The sequence below is a fragment of the Acanthopagrus latus genome, chromosome 22 (assembly GCF_904848185.1).
Source record: "Acanthopagrus latus isolate v.2019 chromosome 22, fAcaLat1.1, whole genome shotgun sequence".
NCBI classification, from domain to species: Eukaryota; Metazoa; Chordata; class Actinopteri; order Spariformes; family Sparidae; genus Acanthopagrus; species Acanthopagrus latus.
Window position 1 is genome coordinate 25369566 of NC_051060.1, and position 13468 is coordinate 25383033.

At 43.9% G+C, this 13468-nt stretch overlaps 2 protein-coding genes and 1 non-coding gene across 4 annotated transcripts; all 3 read left to right on the forward strand.

Annotated features, from left to right (window-relative positions):
• The first annotated feature begins 2548 nt into the window (after positions 1-2548).
• LOC119012786 (ribonucleoside-diphosphate reductase subunit M2) lies at positions 2549-6447 on the forward strand. The gene is made up of 10 exons (XM_037086935.1): positions 2549-2789; positions 3033-3101; positions 3645-3794; positions 4093-4209; positions 4466-4599; positions 4690-4784; positions 4874-5007; positions 5167-5271; positions 5362-5475; positions 5965-6447. Exons 1-10 carry the CDS (start codon positions 2700-2702, stop codon positions 6115-6117), a joined length of 1161 nt encoding a protein of 386 aa, XP_036942830.1. The 5' UTR covers positions 2549-2699; the 3' UTR covers positions 6118-6447.
• LOC119013168 lies at positions 5595-5732 on the forward strand. Its single transcript, XR_005072715.1, has one exon. It is a non-coding gene; the product is annotated as a small nucleolar RNA SNORD94 (small nucleolar RNA).
• A 949-nt stretch (positions 6448-7396) lies between the features above and the next one.
• On the forward strand, positions 7397-13465 carry lgals8a (galectin 8a). 2 transcript variants are annotated; one of them, XM_037086950.1, is made up of 9 exons: positions 7397-7549; positions 9249-9337; positions 9517-9727; positions 9837-9956; positions 10040-10090; positions 10383-10409; positions 10896-10984; positions 11675-11840; positions 12386-13465. In XM_037086950.1, the coding sequence occupies exons 1-9, from the start codon at positions 7511-7513 to the stop codon at positions 12533-12535; spliced, it is 942 nt and encodes a 313-aa protein (XP_036942845.1). In that variant the 5' UTR covers positions 7397-7510; the 3' UTR covers positions 12536-13465. The 2 variants fall into 2 exon arrangements, with proteins under 2 accessions (XP_036942845.1, XP_036942846.1); XM_037086951.1 differs by lacking the exon at positions 7397-7549 and adding an exon at positions 8934-9079.
• The last annotated feature ends 3 nt before the right edge of the window (positions 13466-13468 follow it).

Here is a 13468-nt window from a genome sequence, read left to right on the forward strand (position 1 = left end):
AGGACATCACTCCCTGCTTTTATTCTGATGCTCCACTTTATTTGAAATGTTTCAGTTTATTATTTTATCCTTATTTAACTTTTAAACATGACCCCAAGGAGGCTCCGTAAAGTTCTGCTACTTTTAGTGAAATAAATCAGTGTGAAACTGAACATTGAGCTTCATGTTGAGATGTAAGCATGAAGATTTACTGACAATAACTGAACAGTTAAAGGGATATTCCAAAGTTTAATCCATGGTCTAACACACCATGACACCGTGTAAGACCCCCTTCGAGAGATCAAGTTAGCAGACTTACATAGTTGTAGCATCCTCAGAAATGACCGCATGATAAGAATACACTGCAGTATACGCCTCCAACAAGAAACCACCATCAAAAGTGATCACAACTCACCACTCTCCTGCAGCAGCTTCCTGTTGTGGGGAAGTCCTGACGAGTCGATTACTGTGAGTCCAGCTCACATTAACTGATTATCTATCTTGATAGGAGTTATTGGTATGTACAGCTGTGTACATACTGAATGGTTGTAGGCCTTATTGCCCCTGCTGTTTTTTTCAGGTATTGAATTCTCTGTGGTCTTAAAAGTGTTAAAGTTGATGGTGGCAGCTGTCAGCCAGGTGACTTTTAATTAAAAACATTAATGCCTTATTTCTTGTTCGATTTATTTAATATAAGATCTGTATGCCCCTGCAGTGACGATGCTTGAAGCTCAGTTAACTAAACCGCTGACATGCAGGCTCACCTGAGCAATGCCTTCTGGGAGTTGTAGGCATAAAACTGCAGGCCCACAGTTCTGGAGCAGCTGAAGAAGGAGGAGGTGAACTTTTGTGTTCAGATGTTGATGGGATGCCAGCAGCTGCGAGGCTTTATGATCCTCCTGTCAGACTGTTTTTTCTTGAATGTGTTGAGGAGACCTGCTGACTGGACGATGGATGACATCCAGTCTGCTTCCACTTTCAGTTTAATATGCTTTTTAAAAAAAACACAGATTGTGGTTTTGTGCCAAGAATTTCTCCTCAGACTCCAGCTGTCACATTAAACACTGTGGACTCAATAAAACACTGTTTTTATAGAAGAAGGAGTCTCTGTGGTTTGTGGTCGCTGATGCTGCTGCTGCTCCTCCCAGCCGCTGGGGGCGCATGTGACGTACATCTACAGGCTTTTGTCGCTCTGTCCAGACAGCCAATCAGAGCGCTCGCTGCCAAGCAGCAACCCGGAAGCGTTTTTTATGCCAACTTCGCCCGCAATCCATTTAATAACAGCTGATTAGAGGACAAAAAGGAGCTGAAAGTTCCCCCTCAGAGTCCGAAACCAGAACTAATGTAAGGTAGAGCACATCCGCTGATCCAGGACCACCCAACAGTTCTGTCGTTCAACTGGGTTTTAAGCTATCGTACGGTGATTCACCGGGACGTGTCCGTGTTGTGCAACATCTTCCAGCAGTTTTTATCATAAAACCGTTATTATACCTTGTAGCTCATTGTGCACCTGACAGCATGACTCACCTGTCCGAACACTGAGTCAGAACTGTATGAAAGTGTGTGTGAAATATCGTTTTGGCACAATCGTTATGATGACAACGCCTTTGTAAACAATAAAAAGCGCGGCAGCGGGAAACAAACCAGTAATTAACCTACACAGAAGTCCATGTATTATTAAAAAGACAAGAACTGTTTGCAGACATATTCAGTCCAGTGTGGAAGAAGCGGGATATGTGGGTCAGATTTCAGATTTTAATATGTGGACTGTTTGTGTTTCTGCTCAGTTCTGGAGCAAATTAAAACATGTTGATGATCAATGTGTCATCAGAAGTCAAAGCAACAGAATCTTTAACTTCTCTGCTCTGTTTTCAAGTAACAGTTGGACGATGTTTAAAATTAAATAAACCGGAGTTGTTAATCAGAATCAAATGCGAACCGACCGCCCAGTTCTAGGACTCGAGGAAACGTCACTGTGTTCTGATGATATTTAATGTGTAAAAAGGTTTTGGCGCTAAATCATCACCATGACAACATGTTCAGATGAGGTTAAACTATAGAAGGTGTCTCAGCTGTAACTACCTGCAGATATCAGCACCTGAACACGTCCCGCACATATAATGACTCTTTAATATAAAAAACAATAAACAGGAGCTCAGTTAAGTCACTCTGATGACGTCAATGTTGCGGATTAAACTTTACTGCTAACATTTCAACACGGAAGTCAGTTTTTCTTCTGTGGTTGTGACGTGTCTTCTAACGTGTTGACAGTTTGTTCGGATCACACTTTGTTTGTTCTTCGTGTGAAATAAACGTCTTTTGTTCATCACAATCACAAACGTTGCGTAAACGCTCGTTTTCCACAGTTTTGTAACACCGGTTACGGACAGTTTTGTAACCCCGCACAAACAAAGCCTTTTGAATTTCCCGCAGCTGCCCGGGCGGCACGTGAGCGCGGCTCGCAGCCCGATTGGCTCCGTCGCAGCGTCAGTTTAAAGAGCCACCGCGAGCTGCGTTTCAATTGGCCAGCTGCGTTCTAGCGCCAAGATTTCAATAAAAAGGCGAGCGGACAACAGAAGCCGCTTCAGTCTCTCTGCTCTCCGTCTGTCAGCTGCTGCCTAGTTTAGACTTTTTACGCTTTAGTCTCTTTTTTGTTCCTGCTTTTAGTCTTTTAATTTATCTTTTATTCGCGTGTCCGTCTGAACTCGAAGGAAGTCAAAATGCTTTCTGCTCGCTCTCCTCTGTCCGTCAAGAACGAGAACACCGTCAGCACCCAGATGAACAACATGTCGCTGGACAAAGAGAACACGGTGAGACTCCGAGCAGCTGCAGCTCTGATGTTTAATGTGCTATGGAGGTGAACAAGTGTCGGTCTCAAGTCCTCCTCAACTGTCTTTAACTCAAAACTCGCGGCAGCCATTTTGTGATCGGCTCAGCCGGACTCACCCAGATATAATCTGTGTTTCAGCGCTCAGATCAAACCCGTGAATTCAGTGTGAAACTACAGAAAGCTGATTTTAGTCACTGACGAGTTCTTGTCGTTCATCTTTCAGCCGCCGAGCCTGAACACGACCCGCATCCTGGCGTCCAAAACCGCGCGTAAAATCTTCGACGAGCCTGCGGTAAGTGAGTCCAAACCTGCAGGAAGCTTCCAGGTGTGGAGCTGACGTCACAGACAGAGTGTGTGTGTTCATGTGTCGGTCAGTGAGGAGCCGTGTGTGTGTGTGTGTGTGTTTGGTTCTGATCCTGTGGCGCCTAAAATGTCGGTTCTGGCGCCAACATGGACGATCAGCTGTCCCGGTTGGTTGGATGTTGAGCTGATGACAGAATATCTGACATGTTTCTGTGGATCGCCTTCATGTTGCTGAATGTTGCTTCATTTCTTCATTATTGTCTGAAACGTGTAACTGTGTAAAGTTGACACAGGAAGTGTCGGTCCACATGTCAGCTCAGATGTTCAGCCAGTTTCCAGAGCTCCAGCTGACGTCTTCAAACAGCCAAACATTTTATTAAAATTAAATTAAACAGAAAATGGTATTTGTGTGTTTGTTAATGAAGTTTAATTCGGGGACAAAGTGAGTCAGTCTGTGCAGCAGCTGGAACACGCGTGTAGTGATGTGTGTCTGCTGTAGATTTGACAGGCCGGTGGCTTTTGTGTTTTTCAGCCCAAAGCCGTGAAGAAGAGCAGCCGCGAGGAGCAGGAGGAGCCGCTGCTGAAGGAAAACCCTCGTCGCTTCGTCATCTTCCCCATCCAGTACCACGACATCTGGCAGATGTACAAGAAGGCCGAGGCGTCTTTCTGGACAGCAGAGGAGGTAACGTGGACACCAGTCAGTGTTTGGTTCAGGGCCGGTTGTCAGACTGGACTTCCCTCTGTGCTCTCAGAAACACTACAGTATGAACGTCTCCTCACACACAGATACACAACAGTCAGGACACTTGTCTTTGTTGCCGCTTTTGTTTCTTTTCTACAGAATTTTCTACCTTTTTTTTATTTTTATTTTTTTATTATAAAAGTGATGTTAAAGTTGAACGAACCGGTGAGCTGAAGGTGACGACACGTGCAGCCTCCAGGTGTTGATGACGTCATGTTAACGGCTTGTGTTTGTTCAGGTGGATCTGTCCAAGGACCTGCAGCACTGGGAGTCTCTGAAGGACGAGGAGAGGTATTTCATCTCTCACGTGTTGGCGTTCTTCGCCGCCAGCGACGGCATCGTCAACGAGAACCTGGTGAGGAGAGACGACCACGTCACACATGTCAGACTGTACAAACGCACTAAACTGTCACCAGATCAGTGCAGACGAGAGGAGGTGGAGTCTTCTCCAGTCAAACTAACTTAATGGACTGATTATTTAAACTAACATTAATGTAGATGAAGCACAAAGTTACACCAGCCAATAAGACCTTCAGTTTTATCATGAGCAAATATTGATGGACTCGATCGATCAGTAAACCTTCTCCTGTTGTTCTCTGTGTGACCATCAGGTGGAGCGCTTCACCCAGGAGGTGCAGGTGACGGAGGCCAGGTGTTTCTACGGTTTCCAGATCGCCATGGAGAACATCCACTCTGAGATGTACAGCCTCCTGATCGACACCTACATCAGGGAGCCCAAAGAGAGGTGAGACCCTGTCCTGCTGGACTCTGGTGGTCCGTTGCTGGACTCTGGTGGTCCCTGCTGGTGTGTGACGGTGTGTTTACTGACCCACAGAGAATACCTCTTCAACGCCATCGAGACTCTGCCGTGTGTGAAGAAGAAGGCTGACTGGGCCATGAACTGGATCGGCAACAAGAAGGCCAACTACGGTAAACCTGTAGCCTGTGACTCCGTGTTACCTTCAGGTCTCGTGTTGATCCTCGATCAGGTATTGATTGTCCCTCTGTGGTTCCTCCAGGAGAGCGTGTGGTGGCCTTCGCTGCCGTGGAGGGAATCTTCTTCTCTGGCTCCTTCGCTGCCATCTTCTGGCTGAAGAAGAGAGGCCTGATGCCCGGCCTGACCTTCTCCAACGAGCTCATCAGCAGAGACGAGGTGACATCATCGATCCTGTCAGCCAATCGTATCAATAAACAAATTCAGTTTGTTGCTTTCACATCAGATAAATACCCAGAGATGAAAACCTGTCAACACGAAGTTAACTGTTGTGATGCGTTCAGGGTCCATGTGGTAACTGTGTTGTGATGCGTTCAGGGTCTGCACTGTGACTTTGCCTGTCTGATGTTCAAACACCTGGTGAACAAGCCGTCGGCAGAAACCGTCACCAACATCATCAAGAACGCCGTGCAGATCGAGCAGGTGGGCGACAGACGGAGAACTCCTGTTGCTCCTGAACATGTTGTGATCTCACTGGTTTCTCTGGTCTCACTGGTCTGTTGTTGTGTCCAGGAGTTCCTGACGGAGAGTCTGCCTGTGAAGCTCATCGGGATGAACTGCGAGCTCATGAAGCAGTACATCGAGTTCGTGGCCGACAGACTGATGCTGGAGCTCGGCTTCACCAAGGTGAGCAGAAGTAGAGCCGCTGGTGGTGCAGCTCCATCAGCTGCTGAGCTACAGGACTGTAGAGGTGGAGGTCAGAACCAGTCACACTACAGGGGGGACCAGGTCTCATGTGGATCAGGTCTGTGATGATGAGAGGCGCAGGGGTACGGACCTCAGCCAGTGATGGGGGCTGAGTGCTGCTGCTGCGCTCTGATTGGTGGACGTGTGGTTCGCTGTCGGACCAGCGGCAGCACGAGACAGACGCCTGACTGAACAGACCAACAGCTGCAGCAGCTTTAGATCTCAATCTTTTATCCTCTGCTGTTTTACTGACGGCCGTCTCGTGGTTTCAGGGTTTGTAGGTGAAATAATCACAACTTCCATCAGACGGAAGGAAAAACTGTCAGCGGCTTAAAATGTTTGCTGTGATTCAGGAGCTAAATGTGGACGCTGAACATCAGGATGTTCTGTGTTGGGGCGGTCTGACCCGAGGGCTGTGTGTCTCTGTAGATCTACCGGGTGGAGAACCCCTTCGACTTCATGGAGAACATCTCTCTGGAGGGAAAGACCAACTTCTTCGAGAAGCGGGTGGGCGAGTACCAGAGGATGGGCGTGATGTCGGGCTCCACAGACAACACCTTCAGGCTGGACGCAGACTTCTGAGCACCTGCTGGAGACGAGCCACGCCCACTCGCCTCTCCAGACTCCGCCCTGCAGGAGGAGGCAGGTGGAGGGCTTGAAGAGAAGTGACACAGAGACAGATGGACTTATTTTAATTTATCTGATGGCTGGGTGAAATAATGAGCTTCTCAGCCAGTCAGCCTGCTGCAGTCTGGATCAGAACCAGGTTTTTAATGACCTTACATTTGTAAACTAACTCTATAGGTGATGTTTTTATAAATCTGCTATATTAGTATGTTTTATAACTACATGATGTTTTTAGGATGTTTTGTACAGATACTCGTTTTTTTGTAATAAAGTGCTGAATGTTAACATTTAAGTCTTATGTTTTTTTTTCTTATTCAGCTTTTAAGATGATTTTCAGTCCCAATTGTAAACAAAACATGTGGAATATTTAGAGCAGCTGACTTGATGGTCATTCAGCCAGTCTTCATGCTAAGCTAACTAGCTGCTAATAGCAGCTTCACACTTCAAATGGACGTTAGAATGGAATCTTAACATCCAGCTCTTCTTTTTTTACCTCCATGACAACTGATTAAATGAGTAGAAAACTAATCTGCAGAAATGTTTTTCATGTTAAGTTCTTGTTGGGAGCATTAAAACCTGCAGTATTAAGAGCTCCAACTCCTCTCATCGATTCCCTAAAGTAATGACGTCTGTAAAATGGTAGAACATATTTAAATAAGATTTTGGCTTCATGTTAATTCTAAATTATTTCTGTTTTGAGAACTTTGTTACAACATTCATGTGTTCTTATTTCACAGCCCAGAGAACAAAAATATATCATCCACTGTTAAAGAAATATTGTACCACCACACAAAGGGTTATTTTAGTAAAACGTTAATTATTAAACATTATTCTGTTGGAATATCACTGTTTTTACACAAATGTTCTCGATCTTAAATGTGACAGAATTAAAAGAGACATCAACATTTTACAAATGTGTTTATATTGCAGAGAGAATCTTAGATCAGCTTCAACAACAATCACGTGAGCATGAAGCGTTAACTCTCAGACATCACGTCCTCTTTGTTCGAGGAGGACGTTTAATGAATCACTTTATTGGAATCATAAGACTCAGTCCGCCATCTTACACCAAACCTCTGCAGGCTGTCAGGAGAGGACAACTACGTCATCACGCTGCGCCGAGTTCTATACCTTGTGTCTTTTTTAACAATATAAAAAGTAGAAATTAACAACAATTAACAACAATGGCAATTATTCTACAGTTTAAATCAATCATGTGTGAAAACACTGATTCTCGATTTGAGACGGTTTGACTCATCCTTGTCGCCGTCCGCCGTGCTGACGTAGAACACGGAAGTAAACAAAGTACCAAGTATCTTCAGGCAGGTTGCAGTTTCTCGGCTCCAACATGTCGATTTCAAACCCGAGACAAACGTTTTTAAACCCGGTGAGATGCTGCTTGTGTTCGTCATATGTCGATAATGTTGTCAGTGAAATTAGACGTACGATTTACCATTGGTTTAGAGAGCTAGCATCTTAGCTAACTGCGCGCTCGATTTATATTCATTGCTGCGTAAGTAATGACTGTTTAATGAGACACTTTCTGGTGTAACACGACCAAAATACTTTCCTCAAGTCGGCAATATTCCCGATGATTTCTGTGAGTGTTTCATTAGTCACGTAACTCTATTTCGGAAGAATTTGCCGCTCGGACTGTTCGCCTCCGCCCAGTGACGCTGCGCCGGACGGAGGAGTACCTCAGAAAGACTCTACATTATTCATTTTAATTTGCTCTGAGGAGCAGTTGGGAGTGTTTTCATGGATGCCGAATCAAAAAGTGATTCGTTATAGTTCGTGATCCGACTCGAGTTAAGTCATTTTGCTGCTTGGCGTCTGAAGATATGCAAGGAAAAGTTAAAATGCTCTGAAACTGTAATGGAGTTTGGCTTTCTGTCACAGCACCCGTCCTGAAAATGTGAACGTCCAGTTTCACTCCAAGATTAAACTAAAGCGTCTTTATAAAGTAAAAAAAACAAACAAACAACTTAACCTGTTTTCTGATCAAAGCAGGTTTTGAGTGCAGGGTTGACTGAATGTACGGAAGCCCTGAGGGGCCACTGAGAAAGCGTTTATCTGGTGATCCAGTTTGTTAGTCATGTAAAAAGTTTTCTGTGTTTAAATCTGGTGGTGGAAAAGTTTCACAGTGATGATCTCCAGACGTTTAATGTTTTTTTACCATCTGAAAACTGTTTCTAAATTCCAGAGGAAGAATTCAAAATAAAACTGAGAGAGACTTTTTTCTTTTTCATGACAATTTTCTTCACCCATGTTCAGGTGGAAGGATTTTTCCCTTTCTTATAAGAATAATTTTTTACAGCACAAAAATTTGTGAATTTTTTTCATTTCTTTCATGATTTTTTCTCATTACGGGAATAAAAACGTCTACTGAATTATTTATTTATCTTATCTTATGTTTTACTCTTACTTTTCTCTAGCTTACTTTTTTGTTTTAAAATGGATGTTAGATTTTTATTAGGAGAGAAAATAATTTGGATCAGATTGTTGAGAAGATGGATCATCGTCATCATCAAGCCTGCAGGAACACCAGGAAACTTTAACTTTAATACCTCCAAGATTTATTTTTCCACTTCAGCACACGTGGACTGATGAATCTGTAAGAAAACAAACCAATGATTTGAAATTAATGTTTTAAAAAAAAAAATCTTAAACTTAAATTGGAAACTTTACCAAGACTGCTGCCTCATGTGAGGGTGAACAGAGACTGAATGAAAAAGGCCCAGGTGAACTTAATGAGGTGTGACAAAAGAACCAATGAGTGATTAGGAACAGAAAGGAACTGAGGTAGGTAAGAAATAAGAGCCTTTATCACAGGTTTCCAGAATAAAACCCTCTCACTTGTCGCTCAGGGCTTCGTATGAACGCGTCCTCTCTGCAGCTCCACTGTGGGACATAAATGGAAAGAACAATATTTACATTTCATGCAGCAGATTCTGTTGCAGACTGTTTTCATTATCAGTTAATCAGGAGATTGTTTTTTTCAGTTGATCCACTAAAACTCCTTCATGTCTCCTCAGTTCTTCTCAGCTGTTTAGTTTTCTGTTAATAGTCTCGATTGTCACCGACAGATGATTCCCTTCGCTGGGACGATCCTGGGCGGGTTGCTGCCGGGGGAGATGGTTCTCATTCAGGGATCAGTGCTGTCGAAAGCTGACAGGTGAGAACTCACCTCACAAAGTCACTGAGTATGAAACGTCTCACACCTGCTGATCCACCTGTGTTTACACCTGACAGGTGACATTACTGCTTGTAGGTCTACAGAAACACTCTAAAGATCCAAACCAGTGTGTCGGTCTGAGCCAGTCATCTCTGTTGTCCCTCGGCACTGTCTTGCAGGTTCCAGGTAGATTTCACGTGTGGCAGCAGCGTGAAGCCGAGGGCCGACGTGGCGTTCCACTTCAACCCGAGGTTCAAGAGGTCGCCGTGCATCATCTGCAACACGCTACAGAAGGAGCGCTGGGGCCGAGAGGAGATCCTGTACCAGATGCCCTTCGCTCCAGGGGCCACGTTCGAAATCATCTATCTGGTCCTGAGAGACAAGTTTAAAGTGAGACACCGTGAAGGGCAGAGTTTATACCGCACACGTCTTCTCACTGAGATAAGATTTAAAATGGTGCTGAACTTGTTATCAAGTACTTCCTGCTCGTGTCCTGCAGGTGGCGGTGAACGGTGGTCACGTGTTGGAGTATCAACACAGACTGGAGCTGGAGCGAGTCGACACGCTGTGCATCTCTGGACAGGTCAAAGTTCAGGCTGTCGGCGTCCTGCCGAGTGCTGTGAGTCTCTCTGCTGGTCCATCAGCACAGTTTTAGTTTTCTTACTTCATGAGGTGAATCTGATGTTCTGCTTTTATTTTCAGAGTTCAGTTTCTCCTGAAGCCAGCCTGAGCAGCCAGGACTCACACAGCAGTGTAAGAATACAGAAGAATGATGAAGCTTCTGAGTGAAGTTTAATGTCTGACCATCATTAGAGAGGAAACAAACACATACAAGATGATCAGGTTCAACATTCACGAGGGAAAAACACTGAACATGTAGAAGTTTCTCACATGTTGGAATTCATTTACTTTCCTTCATTTCATTTGGTTTTAAATCTCTGATGGTGTGTTGTAATATTTCACATTTATAAGCTGGGACGGTCTGTCAGGTGTCCAGAAGATTAGAATGTATTTTTAATGTTGTTTTTGTCTGTTTGTCCTGCAGCCAATCATCTCCTCTTCAGGCGACTTGGTGAGTTCTGCTGTTGCATGATGGTCAATGTAGTTCAGTTGCTTCTGTTGGTTCAATTAAATTAGTCACCAAACGTTTTCAAACTTAATCAGTTTGCATGATTGTTTGACAGAAGTTTAATTTTCTGCTGTCAGTGTGTTGAGTGTTTTCTGGTTTCCTCGACAGTAAAACTGAAGATCTTTGAGTTTTAGACTAAACTAATCAATTTTTTGGAGTTTGTGGATGAAAAGTTTAAACAAAAGTGTTGATTTTTAAAAAATGAACCTGAACAAAATCTTTTGTAGAGATTCAATACATGTTCTCCACTTTCACCTCAGAATCATGTAGAGCTACGAACACCAGCGAGGAAACAGAACCGTGTATCTAAATGTTACTGATTTAGTTACACTTTCATGTTTCAGATCAGATGAAGAAGGAGAGAAAATATCATGTAGTTGTTGTTTCCTTTGTTGTCAGCTGACCTGAGACCTGTCTGATCTCCTGCAGAGTGTTCCCTTCACAGGACAGCTGGTCAAAGGACTGAGTGTCGGACGAAGCATCGCCATCAAAGGAGAAATCAGTCCGAGTGCACACAGGTAACCCACACCTCCACAGGTAGACCACACCTCCACAGGTAGACCACACCTCCACAGGTAGACCACACCTCCACAGGTAACCCACACCTCCACAGGTAGACCACACCTCCACAGGTAGACCACACCTCCACAGGTGTGTGTGTTAGTGTTGAGTCACTCTTTCGTCCTGCAGGTTGCTGTTTATCAAAAGTGATGAAGCTACAGTTGATTTTTCATGATTTGAAAACCTTCTGGGTGGATCATGTGTTGCTGTTTGAGTGATGACAACATCCTGTCAAAATCTTGTCATCTTGTCAAAATGATGAACTGTGACTTCACGCCCTTTAGGTAACGTTTCATCCGTGAGGCTGGTGGGATTCATTAGAGTGTAACTTCCTGTTGGGTTTATGCATTTGATCAAATATGAGGTGAATCTGGTTTCTCTGCTTGTATTTCTGTGTAACTTCCAGTCAAACAGTAAAAGCTAAAGGAGTTTGTTCAAGTACAACACGTGCAAATTGCCAAAAACGAGCACAGTGTTTCAAAATGGTTGACTTCCTGTTGGATTGAGGTCCTGAGAATCCTCGTCAGTGAATAATATCTTGAAATTAAGTGTTACTCCGATCGTCAGAAAATATTTTAAGATGATAAGAATCAAACACTTCTGTGTTATGAACCAGAATCACACGTTTCTGTTATTCTGTGTTACAGTTTCTGTGTGAACCTGCGAGTTTCCAGCAGCAGCGACATCGCTCTTCATCTGAACCCTCGTCTGAAGAAAGGAGTCCTCGTCAGAAACTCCTTCCTGTCTGAGTGCTGGGGCCCCGAGGAGACGGACCTGGCCTCCTTCCCCTTCACTGGAGGGCAGTACTTCGAGGTACTCACCTACATCCCATCTGTGTCTGACCGTTTTTCATTATTTCATGAATCCAACTCAGAGGTCTCTTAATCAGATGTTCACTGTGCTCAGAGGAAAGTGAAAAGAAACTCAAACATGGAACTGGAGGAGAAGCAGCGGTCACTGACACGCTGGAGCTGTTTCAGCCCGAACAGAAAACTGAAAACAATATGGCCTAAAAAAGGTGTGAAGCAGCTGCAGATCAAACCGTGATGGTGTGTGCCACTCAGTGACATGAGCTGATGCCACTTGTGCTGGATGGACTGTCACAGCCTCTGACGTATGCAAATTAGATCTATGATGTATATTTGGTTGTCATTATTAACACAGTGTATAACTTTCTGTTGTCTGTTCAGTTGACGTACAAATTCCAATGAAACGTGTAGAACTCACAGCACAGATTCTACAGAAAGATCTTCACAGACACGTTCCATCATTCAGCTATAAGAGGCATAAACCTCCTGCTGGCATCTGGATCTCACTCAGCATAACGGTTCTGTGTGTTCTGTGTGTTCTGTGTGCAGATGATCATCCTGTGTGACTCTCAGCAGTTCAGAGTTGCCGTTAACGGAAACCACCAGCTGGACTACAAACACCGAGTCAAGGACCTGAGCCGCATCACAGAGCTGGAGGTTCTGGGAGACGTGACGCTGCTCGACGTCAAGATCCTGTGAACTCTGACCTGACCGTCGCTTCACTGCTCGCACTACACATAGAAATATATAAATATATATGAATCGTTGTTCTCACCAACAGAAGAACCTGAAGATCCAGATGGACGGTGATTTAAACTTCTGAAGGTTTTTTGAGAATTGTCATTAATAAATTGTTGTTAATGATCCAGTTGTGAGACACAGATGTACGTTTTTAATCACACGTCAAACTCTGAAGCTTTTTGAAGTGAAAATGTGGTTTTTGAAGAAGGAAATGTCTGAAGTTACTTTCCATATAAAACTGTTCATTTATCTGTCGGTGCTCCTGTAAGTGTTTTGTTGACGCACTCTGTAAACGTCAGAGAACAGAGTGCATCTTGGGAGTGTTGCTGATCCAGACGACTGTTATCTTTAACTTCAGCATCTCACCAACACTCAAACAGCAGCTGTGGTCACATACTGACTGAGCAGCAGATTCACAGAAGTATATTTTGACAGAATCATTCCTAGATTTATATTTCCGTCACTTTATGCCATCACGCGTTTTCTGGCCTGTTGACCAGACGTCACTACTGGTTCAATACATCGTTTTAAATGTAAATGTAGGAACGGTTCTGTCAAATGTACTTTTGTGAATCTACTGGCACGTCACTCAGTCACTAGTTGCATATATTTGCCTTTTTTAACCCAAAAATCATGTTTTCCTGAACCTTCCAGGTAGGGTTGAGTTATTTGTAGAGTGCACTCACACTGGCTGATACCTGGAGACTGGTCTGGTCTGGTCGATGAAAACCTTTGGGTTAAACTAACTCATTAAGTGTGCCAGTAGTAGCTTGTTGGCATATGACACTACATGATCAATACAGTGATTTCAGTGTAAAACATTTATCTCAATACAGTTATCAACCTGCAATGTAACAAAATAAATTACATTATTGAATCAGCTCTTAACAC

Bases quoted from the DNA above. Each gene is read 5' to 3' on its own strand.
- LOC119012786 (XM_037086935.1), top strand. From the start codon at position 2,700: ATGCTTTCTGCTCGCTCTCCTCTGTCCGTCAAGAACGAGAACACCGTC. The intron at 5,008-5,166 runs GTGACATCATCG...TGATGCGTTCAG, and splicing joins AGCTCATCAGCAGAGACGAG to GGTCTGCACTGTGACTTTGC. The intron at 5,476-5,964 runs GTGAGCAGAAGT...GTGTCTCTGTAG, and splicing joins TGGAGCTCGGCTTCACCAAG to ATCTACCGGGTGGAGAACCC.
- lgals8a (XM_037086950.1), top strand. From the start codon at position 7,511: ATGTCGATTTCAAACCCGAGACAAACGTTTTTAAACCCG. The intron at 10,410-10,895 runs GTGAGTTCTGCT...GATCTCCTGCAG, and splicing joins TCTCCTCTTCAGGCGACTTG to AGTGTTCCCTTCACAGGACA. The intron at 11,841-12,385 runs GTACTCACCTAC...TTCTGTGTGCAG, and splicing joins CTGGAGGGCAGTACTTCGAG to ATGATCATCCTGTGTGACTC.